The 24,156-nt window shown below is 47.9% G+C and overlaps 1 protein-coding gene across 1 annotated transcript in view; it reads left to right on the top strand.

Moving 5' to 3' along the window:
* LOC119788273 (dual specificity protein phosphatase 19-like) overlaps positions 1-12,199 on the top strand; it is a 26,209-nt gene extending 14,010 nt beyond the window's left edge. Inside the window, exons 7-8 of the mRNA XM_038292511.1 lie at positions 2,350-2,502; positions 11,941-12,199. Of these exons, the coding sequence (XP_038148439.1) occupies positions 2,350-2,502; positions 11,941-12,153 (366 nt within the window). The 3' untranslated portion in view covers positions 12,154-12,199. The remainder of the gene's footprint in view (positions 1-2,349; positions 2,503-11,940) is intronic.
* Positions 12,200-24,156: the final 11,957 nt, after the last annotated feature.

The following is a 24,156-nucleotide window of genomic DNA, read 5'->3' on the forward strand; positions in this document are numbered from 1 at the left end:
AAAAACCTGTGAGAAAGAGCAGAGACGTTCCCCGCAGGGAGAATAGCAGGAATGGCATCAGTTCCACTCTCCCCCCGCTCTGAAGCACCTCTGCTGTCTTCCTCACTTATTTTGGAAAAAAGGAATCCCTAGTCCCAATAGATCCTGCTGTCAGTCTACCTGAATGAGATGGGAGGAAGTTGCAGCTTGATACAGTGATGCACATTCATTTCTTTATGCAGGCAGAAACCTTAGTTATACACATGAAAAACATTGAGTTCCTGGCACCTGCAGAGGGTTACGTTCACCAGGGTCTACTAAAGATAATACAAAGAATAAACAAGGTTAATATAGGATAGGATCAAATAAAGGGGAATAACTCAAACAACTTTAGAAAGTAATCAATCCTCCAATCTGTAAACATTTTTATTTATTTATAAATAAAAATGATTTGACAGACAGACCAACATTCAGCAGTTATCTGTAGAAGATAATGATTCTGACAATATCTGAAAAATAAAATAGCAAGAAGCAAAGTGTGAAGATGGACGTAATGTGTGTCCCATTCTTGGATCCTAATTATAACTCAGTTCTTTTAGTTTCCTGAAGAAGTTGCCTCATTGGTTAATGGACTTAATCATTCCCAGCAACGCAGCACAGAGGCTGGGGGATGCAGAAGTAGAGCAGCAGAGGAAGAGCTGCTTCCTCTGAACCCCGCTGGGTGGACATGCAGAGAAAAGATTGGACAGAACAGGTTTACTGAAGGAAGTAATGAGATTCACCACAATCTATTGTCTGAGATACAATAAAAATCAGAGCAGCTTTATGATGGAGAACCGTGACGACGTCCCTTTAAGGTGCTGCTCTACGCCGTGATGTTTGGCTTTAGCAGGAACAGGGAGCCGATTAAAGATGGAGCTGAACTCAGAGCAATGCTGGAAGATAAACTAGAGCTTCCGCCGTACGCTTCAGACCCGATCCAAGTGTCCGAGTCATCCAGTCAAAGTCTGCTCAGGATCTGACTCGGTGCTCTACATGCAGACGGATGAGTGGATCCATTCACAATGAATAACTGGGAGACGGTTCAGGCTGTAGATGGAGAAAAGGTCCAAAGAGGACTGAGAAGTTCTACAGAGATCTGGATGGAAACCGTTTCACTGATGAAAAAAGTTTTCCTCTAATGCTCAACATCATTTATCAAAAATAACTCTTATGATCAACGTCAATGTTGGTGTTTGTTAAACACTGAATGGAAAGAGGAAAGCTTATCTAGGGAAAGCTTTTATATAAACATCTAATCAAACCTTCCCGGTTTTTGGTCTGATCCACATTTAGAACATCCTGAGGAGATTTATTTGATGAGTATGAAGAGACAGTGGTTGAAACGGAGCTACAGGAACTCTGGAAGGACAAGTTAGTTAGAACCCGGCTGAACATGGAAGGCTGCTGGTTGAGAGGGAGCTGAGGGATCTTCCTGGGAGTCTGAGGAGAATCAGCATCCAGAGGAGCACCAAAAATCCAAAGAAGATCAGGGTGAGAAAAACTAGATCAGGATCTGTGGAAACACAGAAGGAAGGAGTCAGGTGGGCCAGATGTTAGAGCAGCAATCTCCTTTAATGGGCAGAGTCAGCAAGAGTCCAACCAGAAGACCTCCAGAGGATGGTCTTCAGACCCGTAGTAACAATTAGGAAAGATTCCCAACCCCAAGAAAAACACTAGAAAGCAGTTAGAGAACGCAGACCTCCTCCAAGTTGCTCATTTCCCCCAGGACGGACGGACGGACGGACAGAGAGACAGACAGACGGATGGACGGACAAACGCACGGAAGAACAGTTAGACGGACAAACAGACAGATGGACAGACGGACAGAGGGACAGACATACGGCTGGAAGAACAGTTAGGCGGACAAACAGACAGATGGACAGACGGACGGACGGACAGACATACGGAAGAACAGACAAACGCACAGAAGAACAGTTAGACGGACGGACAGACGGACGGACGGACAGAGGGACAGACATACGGATGGACGGACCCTTCGAAACACATTTCATCTCTTTAAAACAATAATCAAATCTTAAGTAGGTGGAACTCTGAGGAATAAAATAGAATAAATCTTATTTTAGTGGATGTTTTCTTCTCCTCCCTGGAACTGAACAGTTTAATAGACCAGCTCAGATTTAAAGGATCCTCTGCTGTGAGCTTTGAATGCTGAGAGCCTCAAACATGCAGCAACAACCTTTAAAGAGCTTTTATCAATAAGAGACTGAAGAATAATTAAAGTGAAGCAGGCATTCATCAGAGCCTCCATGATGCTCATTCAGACTCTCTATCCATGCATGTCCAACATCAGGTCTTTCTCCTCCTCAGGTTTCTCACATCCTCAATGTGGCCTTCGGAGTAGAGAACGTGTTTCCAGACCTGTTCATCTACAAGACCATCAGTATTCTGGATCAACCCGACACCGAGCTGCTGCAGTACCTGCAGGACTGCTGCGACTTCATCCAGCAGGCTCACAGAGAGGTAAGTTCTCAGCCCCTGCGCTTTAACAGGGTTTCTCCACAGAACTGAACCAATCCTGCCTTTAAAAGGGGAGAAGATCTCCAGACAGCAGTCCTTCCTGGTCTCCTTCTGATCTGCAGTAGGAACCATCAAACACACAGTTCACTGGTGAAGACTGGTGAAAAACCTCCATCCTGCTAACCCCAGTAGAGCTAATATTGTGGCCAGTCTTTGAAGGACAGTGGTGATGCTGTTTGTTTACTCTGCAGACATCAGCTGTTACCACCATCATTGCAGATCTTTGCTTCTTTAAAATCTTTACACATTCCAAAAGATGGACTGGATCAGTAACCTCAGTTCTGGGTTCAATTCCCGGCCCGGGGTCTTTCTGCATGGAGTTAGTTCTCCCTGAGCATGCGTCGGTTCTCTCTGGGTACTCCGGCTTCCTCCCACAGTCCAAAAACACTGTTAGGTTCATTGGCTTCTCTAGATTCTCCTTAGGTGTGAGTGAATGATTGTTTGTCCTGCTTGTCTCTGTGTTGCCCTGAGATGGACTGGAGGCCTGTCCAGGGTGGACCCCCCCCTCTCTGTCCAGGGTGGACCCCGCCTCTCTGTCCAGGGTGGACCCCCCTCTCTGTCCAGGGTGGACCCCCCCTCTCTGTCCAGGGTGGACCCCCCCCTCTCTGTCCAGGGTGGACCCCCCCTCTCTGTCCAGGGTGGACCCCGCCTCTCTATCCAGGGTGGACCCCCCCTCTCTGTCCAGGGTGGACCCCGCCTCTCTGTCCAGGGTGGACCCCCCCTCTCTGTCCAGGGTGGACCCCCCCCTCTCTGTCCAGGGTGGACCCCGCCTCTCTGTCCAGGGTGGACCCCCCCTCTCTGTCCAGGGTGGACCCCGCCTCTCTGTCCAGGGTGGACCCCCCTCTCTGTCCAGGGTGGACCCCCCCTCTCTGTCCAGGGTGGACCCCCCCCTCTCTGTCCAGGGTGGACCCCCCCTCTCTGTCCAGGGTGGACCCCGCCTCTCTATCCAGGGTGGACCCCCCCTCTCTGTCCAGGGTGGACCCCGCCTCTCTGTCCAGGGTGGACCCCCCCTCTCTGTCCAGGGTGGACCCCCCCCTCTCTGTCCAGGGTGGACCCCGCCTCTCTGTCCAGGGTGGACCCCCCCTCTCTGTCCATGATGGACCCCCCTCTCTGTCCAGGGTGGACCCCCCCCCTCTCTAAAGGGTGTGAAAACTTGCAGGGTGCTGGGATGTTGCTGACATCTTTGCCACTTGCTTCCTCTGCTGTTTTTAGACACTGAATAAAACATGTTTAGTTTAGTTAATGTTTTATTAAGCAGCTTCCAGATCAAATTTCAGTGACATACAAGCTTTTGGCAGCGTGGCCTGTAGCTCCGCCCCCCGGTGATCGGGGGGGTATGATTACAGGAAGTGTGTGTATGAATTCATTGTGTGTGTGTAATTCCAGCCCTGATAACCAAACAGATTAATTCCCTGAAATGCGCCTCAGATTACCCAGCAGGCCATTTGGATGATGATGACCCATAGATATTGATGTTGCTATGACAACGGTTAACAGACAGTGAAGCTCTTGACTGAATAACAGGCAGATAAACCGGTCCAGACATGTGCTACCTGCTTTTATGACAGCCTCTTCTTCTGGATTTTAATATCAGATTTCATTCATTTTTATGTTGTTTCAGTTTTTATCATTTTAGTTTATTTCTGAATTTTCTAAAAACATTTGGGAAAAATTCTAAGATATTGAAAAGGATGGAAGATTTGTTCCTTTCTGTGCATTTCTGCCCATCTGCAAAATGTCTTTATTTTACCCAAAGTAGGAATGAAATATTGAATAAAAATTGAACAGTTTTGGTTGTTTAGTTGTCATCAGAGCTTTCAGAGGAAGCAGCTGTTTCCAGGTAAAGCTTGTCTTACCGGGTTCTGACTCCTCCCACTGATCTGCCTTTTGCCAGCTGGTGTAAAGTGTCCTTCAGAAGGAACATCCAGGCTGTAATTGAGAAGCTAATGACTTCCTAAAGGCCCAAACAAACAAGCTGATTAGTGCAGCTCAAAGAGTCCAATCACTGCACCAGAACTGTGGTGTTTAAAAAATGTTGTCTCTGCGGACCAGACAGGGTATCTGCAGACCAGAAGGGGTCTCTGCAGACCAGACAGGGTCTCTGCAGACCAGACAGGGTCTCTGTGGACCAGATGGGGTGTCTGCAGACCAGACGGCGTCTCTGCAACCCAAACGGGGTCTCTGCAGACCAGACAGGGTTTCTGCGGACCAGACGGGGTCTCTGCAACCCAGACAGGGTCTCTGCGGACCAGACGGGGTCTCTGCGGAGTAGACGGGGTCCCGTCAACCCAGTGTGGGTCTCTGCAGACCAGACAGGGTCTCTGCGGACCAGATGGGGTCTCTGCAACCCAGTGTGGGTCTCTGCAGACCAGACAGGGTCTCTTCGGACCAGACGGGGTCTCTGCAACCCAGACAGGGTATCTGCGGACCAGACGGGGTCTCTGCAGACCAGACAGGGTATCTGCGGACCAGACGGGGTCTCTGCAGACCAGACCGGGTCTCTGCAGACCAGACAGGGTATCTGCGGACCAGACGGGGTCTCTGCGGACCAGACGGGGTCTCCGCAGACCAGACGGGGTCTCTGCAGACCAGACAGGGTATCTGCAGACCAGACGGGGTCTCTGCGGACCAGACGGGGTCTCTGCAACCCAGACAGGGTCTCTGCGGACCAGACGGGGTCTCTGCAGACCAGACAGGGTCTCTGCGGACCAGACAGGGTCTCTGCGGACCAGACGGGGTCTCTGCAACCCAGACAGGGTCTCTGCGGACCAGATGGGGTCTCTACAGACCAGACGGGGTCTCTGCGGACCAGACGGGGTCTCTGCAACCCAGACAGGGTCTCTGCGGACCAGACGGGGTCTCTACAGACCAGACGGGGTCTCTGCAACCCAGACAGGGTCTCTGCAGACCAGACGGGGTCTCTACAGACCAGACGGGGTCTCTGCGGACCAGACGGGGTCTCTCCAGACCAGACAGGGTCTCTTCGGACCAGACGGGGTCTCTGCAACCCAGACAGAGTCTCTGCGGACCAGACAGGGTATCTGCAGACCAGAAGGGGTCTCTGCAGACCAGACAGGGTCTCTGCAGACCAGACAGGGTCTCTGCGGACCAGATGGGGTGTCTGCAGACCAGACGGCGTCTCTGCAACCCAAACGGGGTCTCTGCAGACCAGACAGGGTTTCTGCGGACCAGACGGGGTCTCTGCAACCCAGACAGGGTCTCTGCGGACCAGACGGGGTCTCTGCGGAGTAGACGGGGTCCCGTCAACCCAGTGTGGGTCTCTGCAGACCAGACAGGGTCTCTGCGGACCAGATGGGGTCTCTGCAACCCAGTGTGGGTCTCTGCAGACCAGACAGGGTCTCTGCGGACCAGACAGGGTCTCTGCGGACCAGACAGCATCTCTGCAACCCAGACAGGGTCTGGGTTGCGGTGTCTCTGCGGACCAGACGGGGTCTCTCCAGACCAGACAGGGTCTCTTCGGACCAGACGGGGTCTCTGCAACCCAGTGTGGGTCTCTGCAGACCAGACAGGGTCTCTGCGGACCAGACAGCATCTCTGCAACCCAGACAGGGTCTGGGTTGCGGTGTCTCTGCGGACCAGACGGGGTCTCTCCAGACCAGACAGGGTCTCTTCGGACCAGACGGGGTCTCTGCAACCCAGACAGGGTATCTGCGGACCAGACGGGGTCTCTGCAGACCAGACAGGGTATCTGCGGACCAGACGGGGTCTCTGCAGACCAGACAGGGTATCTGCAGACCAGCCGGGGTCTCTGCGGACCAGACGGGGTCTCTGCAACCCAGACAGGGTCTCTGCGGACCAGACGGGGTCTCTGCAACCCAGACAGAGTCTCTGCGGACCAGACAGGGTATCTGCAGACCAGAAGGGGTCTCTGCAGACCAGACAGGGTCTCTGCAGACCAGACAGGGTCTCTGCGGACCAGATGGGGTGTCTGCAGACCAGACGGCGTCTCTGCAACCCAAACGGGGTCTCTGCAGACCAGACAGGGTTTCTGCGGACCAGACAGGGTATCTGCGGACCAGACGGGGTCTCTGCAACCCAGACAGGGTATCTGCGGACCAGACAGGGTTTCTGCGGACCAGACAGGGTATCTGCGGACCAGACGGGGTCTCTGCAACCCAGACAGGGTATCTGCGGACCAGACGGGGTCTCTGCAGACCAGACAGGGTATCTGCGGACCAGACGGGGTCTCTGCAGACCAGACAGGGTATCTGCGGACCAGACGGGGTCTCTGCAGACCAGACAGGGTATCTGCAGACCAGCCGGGGTCTCTGCGGACCAGACGGGGTCTCTGCAACCCAGACAGGGTCTCTGCGGACCAGACGGGGTCTCTGCAACCCAGACAGAGTCTCTGCGGACCAGACAGGGTATCTGCAGACCAGAAGGGGTCTCTGCAGACCAGACAGGGTCTCTGCAGACCAGACAGGGTCTCTGCGGACCAGATGGGGTGTCTGCAGACCAGACGGCGTCTCTGCAACCCAAACGGGGTCTCTGCAGACCAGACAGGGTTTCTGCGGACCAGACAGGGTATCTGCGGACCAGACGGGGTCTCTGCGGACCAGACGGGGTCTCCGCAGACCAGACGGGGTCTCTGCAGACCAGACAGGGTATCTGCAGACCAGACGGGGTCTCTGCGGACCAGACGGGGTCTCTGCGGACCAGACGGGGTCTCTGCGGACCAGACGGGGTCTCTGCAGACCAGACGGGGTCTCTGCAGACCAGACAGGGTCTCTGCAGACCAGACGGGGTCTCTGCAGACCAGACAGGGTATCTGCAGACCAGACAGGGTATCTGCAGACCAGATGGGGTCTCTGCAGACCAGACAGGGTCTCTGCAGACCAGACAGGGTCTCTGCGGACCAGATGGGGTGTCTGCAGACCAGACAGGGTCTCTGCAACCCAAACAGGGTCTCTGCAGACCAGACAGGGTATCTGCGGACCAGACGGTGTCTCTGCGGACCAGACGGAGTCTCTGCAGACCAGACAGGGTCTCTGCGGACCAGACGGGTATCTGCGGACCAGACGGTGTCTCTGCGGACCAGACGGGGTCTCTGCAGACAAGATGGGGTCTCTGCAGACCAGACAGGGTATCTGCGGACCAGACGGGGTCTCTGCAGACCAGACGGGGTCTCTGCGGAGTAGACGGGGTCCCGTCAACCCAGTGTGGGTCTCTGCAGACCAGACAGGGTTTCTGCGGACCAGATGGGGTCTCTGCGGACCAGACGGTGTCTCTGCGGACCAGACGGGGTCTCTGCGGACCAGATGGGGTGTCTGCAGACCAGACGGCGTCTCTGCAACCCAAACGGGGTCTCTGCAGACCAGACAGGGTTTCTGCGGACCAGACGGGGTCTCTGCAACCCAGACAGGGTCTCTGCGGACCAGACGGGGTCTCTGCGGAGTAGACGGGGTCCCGTCAACCCAGTGTGGGTCTCTGCAGACCAGACAGGGTCTCTGCGGACCAGATGGGGTCTCTGCAACCCAGTGTGGGTCTCTGCAGACCAGACAGGGTCTCTGCGGACCAGACAGCATCTCTGCAACCCAGACAGGGTCTCTGCGGACCAGACGGCGTCTCTGCAACCCAAACGGTGTCTCTGCAGACCAGACGGGGTCTCTCCAGACCAGACAGGGTCTCTTCGGACCAGACGGGGTCTCTGCAACCCAGACAGGGTATCTGCGGACCAGACGGGGTCTCTGCAGACCAGACAGGGTATCTGCGGACCAGACGGGGTCTCTGCAGACCAGACCGGGTCTCTGCAGACCAGACAGGGTATCTGCGGACCAGACGGGGTCTCTGCGGACCAGACGGGGTCTCCGCAGACCAGACGGGGTCTCTGCAGACCAGACAGGGTATCTGCAGACCAGACGGGGTCTCTGCGGACCAGACGGGGTCTCTGCAACCCAGACAGGGTCTCTGCGGACCAGACGGGGTCTCTGCAGACCAGACAGGGTCTCTGCGGACCAGACAGGGTCTCTGCGGACCAGACGGGGTCTCTGCAACCCAGACAGGGTCTCTGCGGACCAGATGGGGTCTCTACAGACCAGACGGGGTCTCTGCGGACCAGATGGGGTCTCTGCGGACCAGACGGGGTCTCTGCAACCCAGACAGGGTCTCTGCGGACCAGACGGGGTCTCTACAGACCAGACGGGGTCTCTGCGGACCAGACGGGGTCTCTCCAGACCAGACAGGGTCTCTTCGGACCAGACGGGGTCTCTGCAACCCAGACAGAGTCTCTGCGGACCAGACGGGGTCTCTGCGTACCAGACGGGGTCTCTGCGGACCAGACTCCATGAACGGATACCTTGTCTTTGCAGAGAGGGAGATTTCACATTTCAAGGAAGCAAAACCAAACCTTTTCTTTTTCTTTCTTTTTTTTCAGAATTAAAAGAAATAAAGAGGTTTTCAAATTATTATAAACCAGCAGTGAAAGCAAATCATTTGCTGACTATAATCTGTGTTTAAACTCTGGCAACTTTCATCTTTACCAAAAGGTCCAGGAGTAAAAGCTAATAAGCCGGTTAAACTAATCAGCTCCTTACCTTTAAGTCTAACTCGAATGGAATCGTTCTGCTCTGACAATAAGCCGCAGTTATTTCCAGGTTAGGTTTTACAAACACCTGTTTCCCACTGTGAGGAAAAACCGTTTAAACCCGGAACTATGGGCTTTTAGAGGCAGAGGGAACAGCTCACTGACGCGTCGCTACCCTGGTCAAACCAACCGGCAGGCGACCCGTGTTAGAATCTCCTCTGCCCTGATCGGCATGCTTAGGAAACACTGCTGAATTATGTGATACGACGGACCTTAATGGACGTCAACACGCCGCGGCGGACGCGTCTGATGAACACCAGAAACATGGAGCAGCTCTGGAGAGACGGATTCAGACCGATCATAGAGAGAAACAATAAAGCACACTGACGTCGCCCTGGCTTCCTTCCATGTTTCTCTCCGTTGTTCACCTTCTGTTGCACTGGTGACATCATCAACATGAGTTGGCGTTAACACGTTAACCTGCTACTGCATACTTGCTCTCCATTGTTCACCTTCTGTTGCACTGGTGACATCATCAGCATGAGTTAGCGTTAACACGTTAACCTGCTACTGCATACTTGCTCTCCATTGTTCACCTTCTGTTGCACTGGTGACATCATCAGCATGAGTTAGCGTTAACACGTTAACCTGCTACTGCATGTTGCTCTCCATTGTTCACCTTCTGTTGCACTGGTGACATCATCAGCATGAGTTAGCGTTAACACGTTAACCTGCTACTGCATGTAGCTCTCCATTGTTCACCTTCTGTTGCACTGGTGACATCATCAGCATGAGTTAGCGTTAACACGTTAACCTGCTACTGCATGTTGCTCTCCATTGTTCACCTTCTGTTGCACTGGTGACATCATCAGCATGAGTTAGCGTTAACACGTTAACCTGCTACTGCATGTTGCTCTCCATTGTTCACCTTCTGTTGCACTGGTGACATCATCAGCATGAGTTAGCGTTAACACGTTAACCTGCTACTGCATGTTGCTCTCCATTGTTCACCTTCTGTTGCACTGGTGACATCATCAGCATGAGTTAGCGTTAACACGTTAACCTGCTACTGCATGTTGCTCTCCATTGTTCACCTTCTGTTGCACTGGTGACATCATCAGCATGAGTTAGCGTTAACACGTTAACCTGCTACTGCATGTTGCTCTCCATTGTTCACCTTCTGTTGCACTGGTGACATCATCAGCATGAGTTAGCGTTAACACGTTAACCTGCTACTGCATGTTGCTCTCCATTGTTCACCTTCTGTTGCACTGGTGACATCATCAGCATGAGTTAGCGTTAACACGTTAACCTGCTACTGCATGTTGCTCTCCATTGTTCACCTTCTGTTGCACTGGTGACATCATCAGCATGAGTTAGCGTTAACACGTTAACCTGCTACTGCATGTTGCTCTCCATTGTTCACCTTCTGTTGCACTGGTGACATCATCAGCATGAGTTAGCGTTAACACGTTAACCTGCTACTGCATGTTGCTCTCCATTGTTCACCTTCTGTTGCACTGGTGACATCATCAGCATGAGTTAGCGTTAACACGTTAACCTGCTACTGCATGTTGCTCTCCATTGTTCACCTTCTGTTGCACTGGTGACATCATCAGCATGAGTTAGCGTTAACACGTTAACCTGCTACTGCATGTTGCTCTCCATTGTTCACCTTCTGTTGCACTGGTGACATCATCAGCATGAGTTAGCGTTAACACGTTAACCTGCTACTGCATGTTGCTCTCCATTGTTCACCTTCTGTTGCACTGGTGACATCATCAGCATGAGTTAGCGTTAACACGTTAACCTGCTACTGCATGTTGCTCTCCATTGTTCACCTTCTGTTGCACTGGTGACATCATCAGCATGAGTTAGCGTTAACACGTTAACCTGCTACTGCATGTTGCTCTCCATTGTTCACCTTCTGTTGCACTGGTGACATCATCAGCATGAGTTAGCGTTAACACGTTAACCTGCTACTGCATGTTGCTCTCCATTGTTCACCTTCTGTTGCACTGGTGACATCATCAGCATGAGTTAGCGTTAACACGTTAACCTGCTACTGCATGTTGCTCTCCATTGTTCACCTTCTGTTGCACTGGTGACATCATCAGCATGAGTTAGCGTTAACACGTTAACCTGCTACTGCATGTTGCTCTCCATTGTTCACCTTCTGTTGCACTGGTGACATCATCAGCATGAGTTAGCGTTAACACGTTAACCTGCTACTGCATGTTGCTCTCCATTGTTCACCTTCTGTTGCACTGGTGACATCATCAGCATGAGTTAGCGTTAACACGTTAACCTGCTACTGCATGTTGCTCTCCCATTGTTCACCTTCTGTTGCACTGGTGACATCATCAGCATGAGTTAGCGTTAACACGTTAACCTGCTACTGCATGTTGCTCTCCATTGTTCACCTTCTGTTGCACTGGTGACATCATCAGCATGAGTTAGCGTTAACACGTTAACCTGCTACTGTCAGTGGGAAAGAGGTCAGCTCCCCACCTACCCAGACCATGCTGAGTGGGGCCCGTTCCCTCGCCTCCTTGTGCTTCCTGTCGGGCACCTGTCTCGCTGTCCGCTGGTGCTTCTCTCCGTGTCTCGTTATGAAGTCACTGACTAATCAGCCTCTTTTTCAAACTGAATTTAATCAAAAAGAGAAAGAGAAAATTTTGTTTCTCCAGATGCAAATGTAAAAACTCATAACTTAATCTAAATTCTGCTGTTATTATTGTCATTTTCATCACATGGAGATAGTTTCCGTTTCGCTGCTCTGGCTGTTTGCTCAGTGTTTGGTCTAAGGTGAGACATCTGCTGTGATTCTGTTTCAGAAAGGTGTGGTCTTGGTCCACTGCAATGCTGGCGTGTCCCGTGCGCCGGCGGTGGTCATCGGCTACCTGATGTCATGTGATGGACAGTCCTTTGAAGACGCTCTCTCGTTGGTGAAATCTGCACGGCCAGCCTCCTCCCCCAACCCCGGCTTCCTGGAGCAACTGAGGAACTACAAGTTGCCTGCAGTGAATGGGGGGGTGATGGATCTGTAAAGCTGTTATAAAATCAAATATGATTAAAACTTTCTCTCATGCTGAATCCTTTATAAAGCTGCAGGAATTATTATGAAAAGATGTTATCTATGGAAATATCTCAATGAATTATGATCAATGGCAAACAGCATATTTATCTAAAGTTTGATTAATAATCCTTCCTCTGCTCTGGTTCACATTCAGCTGGTTTTGCAAAATGAAATGTTTGAGAAATGGAGCAGCTATAATCCATCAGATAGTTCTGCTGGTTTCTCCTTCTAGTCCAGTTCTTCTCACCAGCAGCAGCTCATAAGCTAACAGTTATACTGCTACGTCCACACCGGCCTCGCTTTGTGCATCAGAGAAGCTTAAGGTCAGCCGTCCAGTAAAGTGAGTCCAGATGCTTCTGCTGCTCCTGTGTTCGATGCCAGAGAGCAGCTTTGCTATATTAGCTGTGATCAGCGGGTAGAAAGTAGTTAGAATCTATGTTGAAGTGAGAAAGTCCTCCTGAAAACATGGTCTGTGCAGTCAGTTCATCCAGATCACCATCCTGCCTTCAAAGATTATTTCTCTGTGGGAGCCGCTCAGACCCCCACATACCGGCGCTGCGCTGTCACTGGGAATCCCCAGCAGCAGCTGCCTCAGGCCCGCTCGCCTCTCCAGGGTTTTCCCCTCCTGTTGGTGGCGGCTGGAAGTAGATGTTAGCGTTTTTCAGGTCTGTGCTACAAACTGCAGGCAGCAGGATAATAAAAGCCAACATATTCTGCCGGCAGGTTTCTACATTTGAAGGTAATGTAGGCGTTAATAAACTGTTTCAGAGGAGTGATCATAGCGCTCTGCATCAGCAGTGCTGCGTCTGACTCCCTGCCAGCTCCCAGATCAGCTTCTCTCACTGGTTGATGTCCAGCAGATAAAGTTACATTTTCTCCAACTCCAGCAGCTGCTGATGGCGAAACGCATCACGTGCCTCAGTTGACCATAAGCTCAGGAGGTGCTGCACCTGCTGCTCTAGATTCTGCAGGACCTTGAGCTGCGCCTTGATGTGCGTCAACCACTGACTTTGCATGGAAACCAGCTGCTTCTGCTGCTTTAATCGTGTGCGGTCTGAACGTAGCATTAATCTGTTAAATTATCTCCAGGAACGTTTTTCTATGCATGCAAGCAGCAGCTGCTCACGCTGACGTGTAGGAAATGACAGTGGACACAAAGAACCACTTCCAGCAGAACCAACTCCCCCCATCTTACATGTGGTTAGTCAGTCTGCCAGTCAGGACTGACTGGGATCAGAGCCTAGCCCTGGTCCCAGTCCATCCCAGCAGACATTTATTCAGCAGCAGCAGGAATTATTAGGGTTTCAGGTCTGCAGCCTATTGGTTTCACTTTCTGTTGATGGTATGAAGAACGTTCCTGGAATGATGTCTGTAGATGTCCAGGAAGTCTGACCAGGTTTGTATGTCTGATGCAGAAATGTCTCCTATGATTGGCTACAGCTGCAGCCATTAAAACAACACAAACCACTTAAAGTGGCACTAACCTCTTACACCCTAAGGGGGTATAAATAAATTTCTGCCTGACAAAAACACACAAAAATAAATCACTTATAGCCTCACAGCTATTAGATTTAAGAAGAAACTTTTGGTACGTCTGTAAAGGTAAGATGTCATAGAATGGTTTTCTGGTGTCAGCACCATTGTAGCTTTGACCCTGCCTGAAATATTAGGGACAAAATACTAAATATTTTGCATTTTTTGAACCTCGCCAAAATTTTCTTTGAAATAAACATTGCAAAACACTACCAAAATATTATTTATAGCACAAAAAAGTAGTACAGACTTTTAAATCTAAATGTTGTGTAAATATATACCAAATTTGGACTCAATCAGATGAATCATATTTATTTTAGAATGGTATTAGTGAGAAATTTCTTAGGCGGAGAGGCCATTTTGGCACATTTATCCATAAATGTCACCAAACTGCCAAATGTGTTTTTTACATCAATACTGGGGGTTTGTTAAAATTACGAGGTCACGTAGCAGCTGGACCCGCCGGTGGGTCCGTAGGGTTCTAGGGGCTAAGTGATTTTTTGAGTGGCACTCCCCCTACAGGACATTTAGAAAATAGCAGTGTTGTAAATACTGACAGCTCTGCATGAGCTGCTCAGCTCTCCATCTGATCCCAACCAAATGTCTGAAGAGGCTGGCAGCATTTGACATGATCCAGTGTAACCTGGTGTACAGCAGCATCAGTCTGCTTCTCAGTGGAACCGTTTGATAATTGCTCTCATAGGTGATTCAGCTTCTCCATGTTTTATAGCTGCACAATATAAATCCATCACTTTATAACAACAATAATACCACTAACAGATATTACCAGATATCTGTATAAGGAGTGGTCAGGTCAGCTGGCTGGTGTCCTCACAGACATCTTTAACACCTGGCTGGACCAATCCATAGTGCCAGCATGCTTCCAGTCTGCCTCCATTATTCCAGTCCCAAAGAGGCCTCAGGTCGCCTCCCTCAATGAATAGCGGCCTGTCGCTCTGACTCCCATCATGATGAAGTGCTTCCAAAGGCTGGTTAAAGAACACATCGTCTCCAGTCTGCCGCCAACATTCCACCCGTTCCAGTTCGCCTACCGACGGAACCGCTCCACTGAGGACGCCATCTCTGCTGCTCTCCAGCAGGACTACAGGGAGGAGGTGGAGCAGCTGGTGGAGCAGAGATAACAGCCTGATCCTGAAGGTGGAGAAGACCAAGGAGATGATGGTGGACTTCAGGAAGAAGCGGCCTAACCACGCTCCACTGCTCATCAACAGCTCAGCTGTAGAGGTGGTCAGCAGCACCACATTCATCACAGACACCCTCACCTGGACTGGAAACACCACCTCACTGGTCCAAAGGGCCCAGAAGCGCTTGGACTTCCAGCCCCCCCATCCTCCCCACCTTCTCCAGAAGCTCCATAGAGAGCGTTCTGAGCAGCTGTCTCACTGTGTGGTGTGGAGGCTGCAGCGCCTCAGACTGGAAGAAGGTGAGAACAGCAGAGAGGATCATGGGGGCTCCTCTTCCCTCCATTAAAGACATTTCATCCCAGCGCTGCGTGTCCCGTGACATCATCAATGACCCCTCCCCCCCCACCATGGACTGTTCTCCCTGCTGCCCTCTGGGAAGAGGCTTCCCAGCATTCAATGCAGGACCAGCAGGTTCTGCAGCAGCTTCTTCCCCCCCGCCTTCACACTGAGGAATGTTGATCATGTCTCAGACTCTGCATCACACTGATGACACCAAACCAACATACTGCAGATTTGCACCATAAATATTAATGCTCTGAACTTCCAGATCAATGTGATACAATTCTGGATGATAACATCCTTCGGCTTATTTTTTTAGTTTTATAACTAATGGTAACAGTGTCACATTTACTTTTTTGTTTTGATTAAACTAATTATTTTGATGGTTTTAAAGAGTCTATTTTTAAAATGTAAGGAGTAAAAATTAAAAAGCTGCCTAAACAATAATTACTCCAGTAAAGTATAGATGGACAACATTTCTATTCCAGCTATATTAGCTAAACAGCAGCAGCAGCTGGATGATCTGGTTGAATTGTTTCTGTAAAGTGACCTGAGATGACGTGTTGTGAATTAGAGCTCTAGAAACAAACTGAACGAAATGACTGTTTATTTAAGAATGTTTGTTGATTTAGATTTTTAAATTTTTAAAATAATAATCAATAATAATATTGTAGGCATTTTGTAATATATTAGTCATGATCTTGGCTCTGATGACTGACTTTATCATTCACCTGTCTAACTCTGCCTGGTTCCTCTGATACACCTGCTCCTGAATGTATTTAAGCTGCTTGTTTCCAGTCATCTAACCCAGATTATTTCTCTTGAGCCAGTGGTGGGAGTATGTTTAACATTACCTGAGTGTTTCTGATGACCTAATCCTGACCTGTTCTGCCTCTCAGCCACTGAGCCTGCCTGTTCCTGTTCTGTTTTTCTGACCTGTCCTCAGACGCCTGCTTGTTCTCTGGGGCTGCAGCTTCTGGGACACTCTGGGCGGCGCCCGCCTGTCCTGCTGGCAGCCCAGCAGCTGGATTTTACCTCAGTCTCTGGGCACGGACTGAACTTGTAAACCAGGTTAGTGACTCACGTTCATAATCTTCCTCCGATAGATTTACGTGGTCACTAACCTGTGCTTCCTCTTTCCAGAGTTTGCTGTGATAGCGGCCCTAGCCGCTGCTACTCTCATCCAGTTTTTAAATGAACCTTGTTTTAGTGTAATCCGACTGTCTGTCTTGCCTGATTAGTTGGTCCTTGGTTCTAAACCGTGACAGTAGTTCTGATCTCCTTTATTTTCAGATGACAGTCACACACTGACACTGATGCGTTTGCACATGTTACGCTGTGATGTTGAAACCCAGCATTGTCCGTTAAAGGAACCTAAACCTTTCTCTGCTTTCTGTGACACTGAAACTCTGTGTTTTTCAAACTGATTTCACTGAATTGTATCCCAATAAAGAATCATCATTTGGTCATCAGAGACCCCCCCCCCCCATCAGGTAACGTGGAGCTGCAGGAACACCCAGAGCTGCTCTGAGGAGTCTCTATGGTGGGAAATCACCTCTAAAATCCTCCTTTTGTTAGGAGCCTCCTGCTGACCATGGGCTCCATCTGTTTGGGTCGGAACCGTCAGATAGCGGCAGCTGAGACGCCTCATGAGGACTGCCTGGTTCAGACGGGTAGGTCGGTCCAGTCCTAACCCTTAGCTTGACTAAGTCTGCTGAAAGAGGAGAGCTACTCCATGGTTTTCATGTCGGTGGTGCTGATTGGCTGTTTTCTTTATGATCTGATTCAATAGGCAGAATGTTCAGGACTTTCAGAGACGACTTTAAAGATGTTCTGCATCTTTGAAAACAAACAGAAGTTTGATTGATTTTCTGATAAAATGTTGGTTTGAATGAAAATGTTTTGTGATTTGATGCGAGTTGAAACGTATCGTCTCTCAGCTCTGCTCACGTCTCTCTACTTGTTTCTGGAAAACCTTTTGACAAACAAAGAGCTGAATGTATTATGGAAACACTCGCTGCTGCTGTGGCCCCATCATCATCTTTAATCATCTCTCCAGTTTTCTGAAGAGAACAATCGACAGACAGCCGACCAATCAGAAGGCAGCTGCTGCCATGAGGGCTTGTTTACAGAAATAATTGCTGCATTAAATCAGCACAGGAACAAGAGTCGCTCTAATAAATTTGTCTAAAATGTTTATTTTTTGTTTTCTCCACTTCTCAAACCAGCAGGCTCTGTGCAGCCAATGAAAGCTGCAGAGCAGCTACAGCAGCCAATCAGGGAGAGGCCCAGTATCGGGAGGCGGGCTGTGAGAAACTGCAGACCCCGGTAAGAGCACTGATGTTAAACTGAAGACACCTTCAGAGCAGGAATGTCTGAAAACATCTGATCGATCAAATTAAAGCCTTTTTGTTCCTTTTTTTATTTGTGTTTTTATGAAGTTCTTAGTTTGAACATTTCTCAGGTTTCTGGGCTAGAAGAGCTGCAGGAAAAGCTCCCATGTTTGGCTCCTTCTGTTGGAACTTCTGACATCTCCTTCCTGGTTCCTCTGGATGAGGAACACCTGAGCAGCTGCAGGGAGAGAGGTCATTTATTAAACCTTCATTTCAGACGGCATAAATGTGTAAAGATGTTAGGATTATGTTTCCTGATCTGTGTTCTTTAGGAAAATCTGGTCGGTCTTTTATTTGGAAAATATGGACTTTGTGCTTCGTTTGTTTTCCTGTTGGCTGAGTGTGATCAGAGTAGATGGACCCTGAACTGGATCTGGATCCTCCTCAGGGTCCCTGGTAGAGGTGGTCGATGCCGAGTATTGATCCCATAAGTAGAAAAAGATTCCCTATCGCCGAAAACAAAACAAAATATTTCTATATTTAAACATAATGAGTCATGAAACTGTAAATAAAACCAACTCCTAAAATAATTTTGTGCTTGCTGGAATCGACCCGTCCAGCTCCAGTCCCTGGCCACCACCCTAATGAAAAGGATTGGGCCTCTGCTGATACCAGGTTCTGGACAGACAGAAGTAGCGCTGGAATGCAGCAGCTGGTGGAACTGGTCTAACTTGGAGCAGAAGTTCTGCAGATGTTCTGTTCTCAGCAGCAGAACTGTGACTCAGTAAAATCGAGCTCCTCCAGCTTGAGCTGAACAGGCAACAGGAACCTGCAAGCAGGCAGAAGCTCCTCCTATTGAATTGTGCTGCGTTGTTTCAGCAAACTGTTAGCAAGAGAGAGAGAGGCGGATGTCCGTCCACTACTGGCAGGAAGGTAAGAGAGGAATGTGCCGCGTTTGGTGTGAACCTAACATAAGACACAGCTACAGCTGCTGGAACAAAACAGTTGTTTTATTGAGCCCCCACAGACAATCAGGATGCTGTGGTCTCTCCTTTTCACATGTAGGCAAATATTATCTCAGCCACAGTTTCTGGAGGTCAGGTTTCACAGGAAAGGTCATCAGAGACGCAGTGATGCTCCGACAGCATCACTCCTCCGACCACAGACCTTTGCTTGTCCGTTTCTTATTTCGGATGCTAGACACACAGATGACCTCCAATAAGCTCAAATGATGATGCTGTTGTTTGACGAGGGACAATCTGACCACATGCTAGGCTAATGTCGCTTTTTTTTGACTCAGTTGTTGCATATTTAAATGGAGTTCGATACAGAAAAAAATTCCCCAATAAGATATTTTTCTTTCTCTCATCCAAATTTCAAAGCAAGAAAACCTCTTCTTTCTGTAACTTTGTATCGTCCACCAGGTCCTTACTCTGAATGTTTAGATGAGTTTTCAGAGTTCCTTTCTGATTTGGTATTAAATACTGACAGGGTCATCATAGTGGGAGATTTTAACATCCATGCTGACAAAATGTGAATAATCCCACACATTCTCATCTTCATACTTTGGACCTCATGCTGACATACGGCATAGAATTCCTCACAACCCTGCAGCAAGACAGCTGCTCCGAGCTCAGAGGAAAAAGGGAAATGGCGCCGAACAGTGGTGAATATTGGAAGTGCAGTTTAATATAATCCAGTCTGTGAATAGTTCCGTCTGAAATGAATGAAAATAGTTGTTTTAATGGTTATTGAGTCAGATATGTGGCGGTAATGTTTGGTTTATCGAAAGGTTTTATCTGTTGCTGTGTAAATGGGTTTGACTGTAATTTTAGGACTGATTCTAATATATCGGCAGAGTGGGGACTATAAATCTGATATATTTTTTTATTGGTATTTTGCATAATTTTCTTAACTTTTTGAAGAGTTTCAGTCTGGCTTTAGAGCTCATCATAGCACTGAAACAGCTCTGGTGAAAGTCACTAATGATATTCTCATGGCCTCAGATAATGGACTTGTATCTGTGCTCGTCCTGTTGGATCTCAGTGCTGCATTTGATCCAGTTGACCATAATATTCTTTTAGAAAGACTTGAATATTTTGTTGGAATTAAAGGAACAGCACTAGACTGGTTTAAATCTGATCTATCTGATCGATTTCAGTTTGTTGATGTTGATGATAGATCTTCCTCATGCTCAAAGGTTACCTGTGGAGTACCACAGGGATCAGTGCTAGGACCAATTCTCTTTACTTTATACATGCTCCCAATCGGTAGAGTTATTAGACAGCATGGGATTAATTTCCACTGTTATGCTGATGATACCCAGCTATATCTGTCTATAAATCCAGATGAAGCTAACCCATTACATAGATTACAGGCATGTCTTGAAGACAGAAAAACCTGGATGACTCTTAACTTTCTGCTTCTGAGATTGCTCATTTTTGCAATATTCCTCAGATGAAAGAAGGAAATTCTAGAAACCTCTTTGATCTGGGATTAAAATGACAGGTCCTGATCAAAAATAACACTAATATTTTTTACTTTATTATCTGAAATCAGTTTAATCCAGATGAAGTGACTGACTAATCAGCTTCTTTTTCAAAGAATCTGGTCCAAAGACTATAACTTCTGTTTTGTCTGCATTCAGAAGGAGAAGGTTAAGAGTCATCTTAAGGCACTTTACAAGTTTAGACCTGTATGTTAGCTGCACCAAACTAATGAACAGTAATCAAGATGGGATCATTTCAAAGACTGAACCACCGAGACTCTGGAAGCAGGGGCCAGAATTGAGCTATGAGACACATCTTGACCCATTTTCTTTACAATGGATTTGATGCGTTTCTCCAATGACAGCCTTTCACAGATATAAGGCAGGTCAGTTCTAAAAACTGAGCAAAGTAAAGGCCCAGGCATCTTCCCTGTGGCACACAGCAGTTAGACCCTCAACAGTGACTTCCTGTATAAAAAAACCCAGACCTGAGTGAAAAGACAGACGAGGAACAGAGAGAACATAACTTGGCTATTAATTGATTGATTAATTGACCTTATTGATGTCACAGTGGAGAAATGTTCTATCAGCTCAAATAGTTAAAGGAAAAGAAAAAGCCTCCAAAGGAAGGAAAAGGTGGGATATATTCAGTAAATACTGCACGTCCACATATTTATTATTTAACTATATAGATCTCATATTGGAGACATTTCACCCCTCCCCTTGGGGAGCAGTGGGCTGCCATTGTGCGCCGCCCGGGAGCAGTGTGGGGTTAAGGGTCTTGCTCAGGGACCCAGAGTGGCAGTCTGTGGGAGTGGGACTCAAAGTCAGAACCTCAGGATTCCAAGCTCTATGCCCTGACCACTAGGCCAGCACTCCCAGTAATGACTGATGAAGATGAGGCCCTAACTCTGGGACACACATGAAGCACGGGTTAACACACCCGTCTTTAGATAAAACGTTTGGTAATATCAAGGCTCTCACTGAGACTAATAACAGATTGAGTGGCAAAGGGATCCAGACGGATTAAAACCAGTGACCTGTGATAAACGCCTTCAGGCCGTTACCCAGAAATCCCAGCATAACTCAGCCTCAGGCAGATTATCGGTACTTGGAGGCTGGATGTGACCCACACAGGTCCAGATGTTTGGAACCAGCCTGGATCCTGGTTTGATCCTGCTCAACTAGACGTGTCAGAGCTTCAGACTTTAGCAGGCCAGCGCTGTCCAGCCACCATCATGCTGATGAATGCTGTAAAGATGTTCGCTATTACTGGATATCTTATCCTGGCAGCTCTGAATGTTTGTCGAATCCTGAGAGGCGTGGCCATCAAACGACAAATACAGCAACTTCAAAACAGGTATGTTGGCAAAGCTGGGTGCAGTTTGGATGAAGTATCTGTGGAAGCACCTATGAAGCATGTATCTAAAGGAGAACCAAAGAAGAAGGGGTCAGATAATAGCTTCTAGTGTTAGTCTTCCTTGTCAGAGCTTCACCAGAACTCGGGTTCAGAACCAAACAGACTATAGAGGCATGAAGGTGTTGCTAAATAATTTCTGCTGAATGGAGGTTTGAGCAAAGCTTCATTTCCATGTAAAGTTTTGGAAACTGAATAAGGATCAGTGAATCAACGAAGTTCTTCTGAGCAAATCCTCTGAATGCAGAGGAAATCTGATCCTTTGGAACCTTCCTCACTTTTCTGATCTGCTTCAGTCCAGTTTTGGTGTAAACATCGGCCCCTGGCTCCTGACTGCCAGGCGTGGCCCTCTGGGGCCCTCTGCTGCTGTAATCCCGGGGCTGCAGTCTGCTGTGCTTTCAGGGACACGTTCCTTTGAAACAGTGGTTATTTAGGCTCTTTTTATCCTTTTCTTCATGTGGTACTGAGCTCTGAAACCAACAAGGTTGTTTCTGCCAACGGTTCCCAGTTTAGGTACTGGTCAGATTAATAATCACCATCCAAACCAGTTGGTCAGGTCTGGTCAATCTTTCCTTTTCTGTTTGGTTCATTATGAGCCTAAATATTTCTGAGTTCTAATGATGATCCCTGAAGAGTTCTGTGTTTCTGTGATGTTGGTTATGATGAGGTTAAATGACCTGATGTTACGGCTAATGGCCCTGCACCAGAGATCAGCATCATTTCACTAAAGACACACTAAATAATTATGCATCCAAAAAATGACTGAGCTAAGATGAGAAATTGGTTTAAGGCTACTAGGAAGAAAAATATAAAGCTTTGTGACAATTCTGGTATTAAAAAAAATAAACCACATAAATAACACAACTGTAAAAATTAAATAAAAATGCAGGCACAAGAACCTTTTTTATTTGCTAAATATTTTGAACATAAACACTACGAAACTAATCCTGACTGCAGATACTAAATAGTTAAAACCAGGAAAGTATAAATACTGTTCGCTGTATATGAATCAGAGTCTACATAGAAACAGGAATACTGGTTTTAAACTCGTCTGTGTGAGTCTGATATATCCTAGTTTCGCTTCCTTATTCAGGTAAAGAAGAGAGGATTTGACTCAAGTCAAGGTAGCAATACTTCCTAATGATACTCAGGTAAAAGTAAAATGTATGGGAAACTAATACTACTCCCAAAATTGGAAGCTTTTTGTAAAGAACCAGCTTTAAAATCAGAAAGGGAAAGAATGAAAATACACCTGAGCTTACTTTGGTTAAAGCTATAAGCCCTCCTGTAAGACAGGTGGAGCTTGGTTGTTTCTACTTGCGTAAAGAATATTATTTTTGTGAAAAGGAAATGAACATTTCCAGACTGTGCATTACTAAGAAAAAGTTAAATGATAATAGTGGACTTAAATCAGCGGCCAGCATAAAGAAAAACATAAAATTGATCATCAGGAGGGTACAGCTGCAGGTTGCATTAATCCTCTCTAAATATATACACTTAAAAAAACTTTAATTAACAATGACTGCACTGCTTTAGAGATTAGAATTTCAATCTCATCAGAGATCATCTGCTGTAGCTTGAACTATAAACCAGGACTGCTGCTTCAATAAGCAGCTCATCCATCACTGTCAAGGTTAATGAAACGGCTAAAAGCTATGCATATGGTATGACAACGGAAAATGTCCATCAGCCTTCAAATTCACTTACTTATCTTTCTGAATGAAATGACCTTCACAGATTTCACTAATTTCAGTTCTGTCATATTTGCTGTTAGTTAAATCCAGATTCAGTGATGCTGACTGACAAACTGGTGGATCAACGAGCAGATGTGGACCAGATCAGCCAGAGCGAGAGCAGGAGCCTTTAGAAAGGCTGATGGAGGAGGTTAACTCCTCTGTTGGAACCACAGCCTTTCTAAAGCGGGTTCTGCTAGAACCACAGCCTTTGTAAAGCGGGTTCTGATGGAACCACATCCTTTGTAAAGCAGGTTCTGTTGGAACCACAGCCTTTATAAAGCAGGTTCTGACGGAACCACATCCTTTCTAAAGCGGGTTCTGTTGGAACCACATCCTTTGTAAAGCGGGTTCTGTTAGAACCATAGCCTTTGTAAAGCGGGTTCTGATGGAACCACATCCTTTGTAAAGCAGGTTCTGTTGGAACCACATCCTTTCTAAAGCATGTTCTGACGGAACCACATCCTTTCTAAAGCGGGTTCTGTTGGAACCACATCCTTTATAAAGCAGGTTCTGATGGAACCACATCCTTTATAAAGCAGGTTCTGTTGGAACCACAGCCTTTGTGAAGCGGGTTCTGTTGGAACCACAGCCTTTATAAAGCAGGTTCTGTTGGAACCACAGCCTTTGTAAAGCAGGTTCTGATGGAACCACATCCTTTATAAAGCGGGTTTTGTTGTATCCACAGCCTTTGTAAAGCAGGTTCTGTTGGAACCACAGACTTTGTAAAGCAGGTTCTGTTGGAACCACGGCCTTTATAAAGCAGGTTCTGTTGGAACCACAGCCTTTGTAAAGCAGGTTCTGTTGGAACCACAGCCTTTGTAAAGCGGGTTCTGATGGAACCACAGCCTTTATAAAGCAGGTTCTGTTGGAACCACAGCCTTTATAAAGCAGGTTCTGATGGAACCATAGCTTTTGTAAAGCAGGTTCTGTTGGAACCACAGCCTGATGGAACCACAGCCTTTGTAAAGCAGGTTCTGATGTAA

The sequence above is a fragment of the Cyprinodon tularosa genome, unplaced genomic scaffold (assembly GCF_016077235.1).
Source record: "Cyprinodon tularosa strain WSP-4 unplaced genomic scaffold, ASM1607723v1 ctg1088, whole genome shotgun sequence".
Classification (NCBI taxonomy): Eukaryota; Metazoa; Chordata; class Actinopteri; order Cyprinodontiformes; family Cyprinodontidae; genus Cyprinodon; species Cyprinodon tularosa.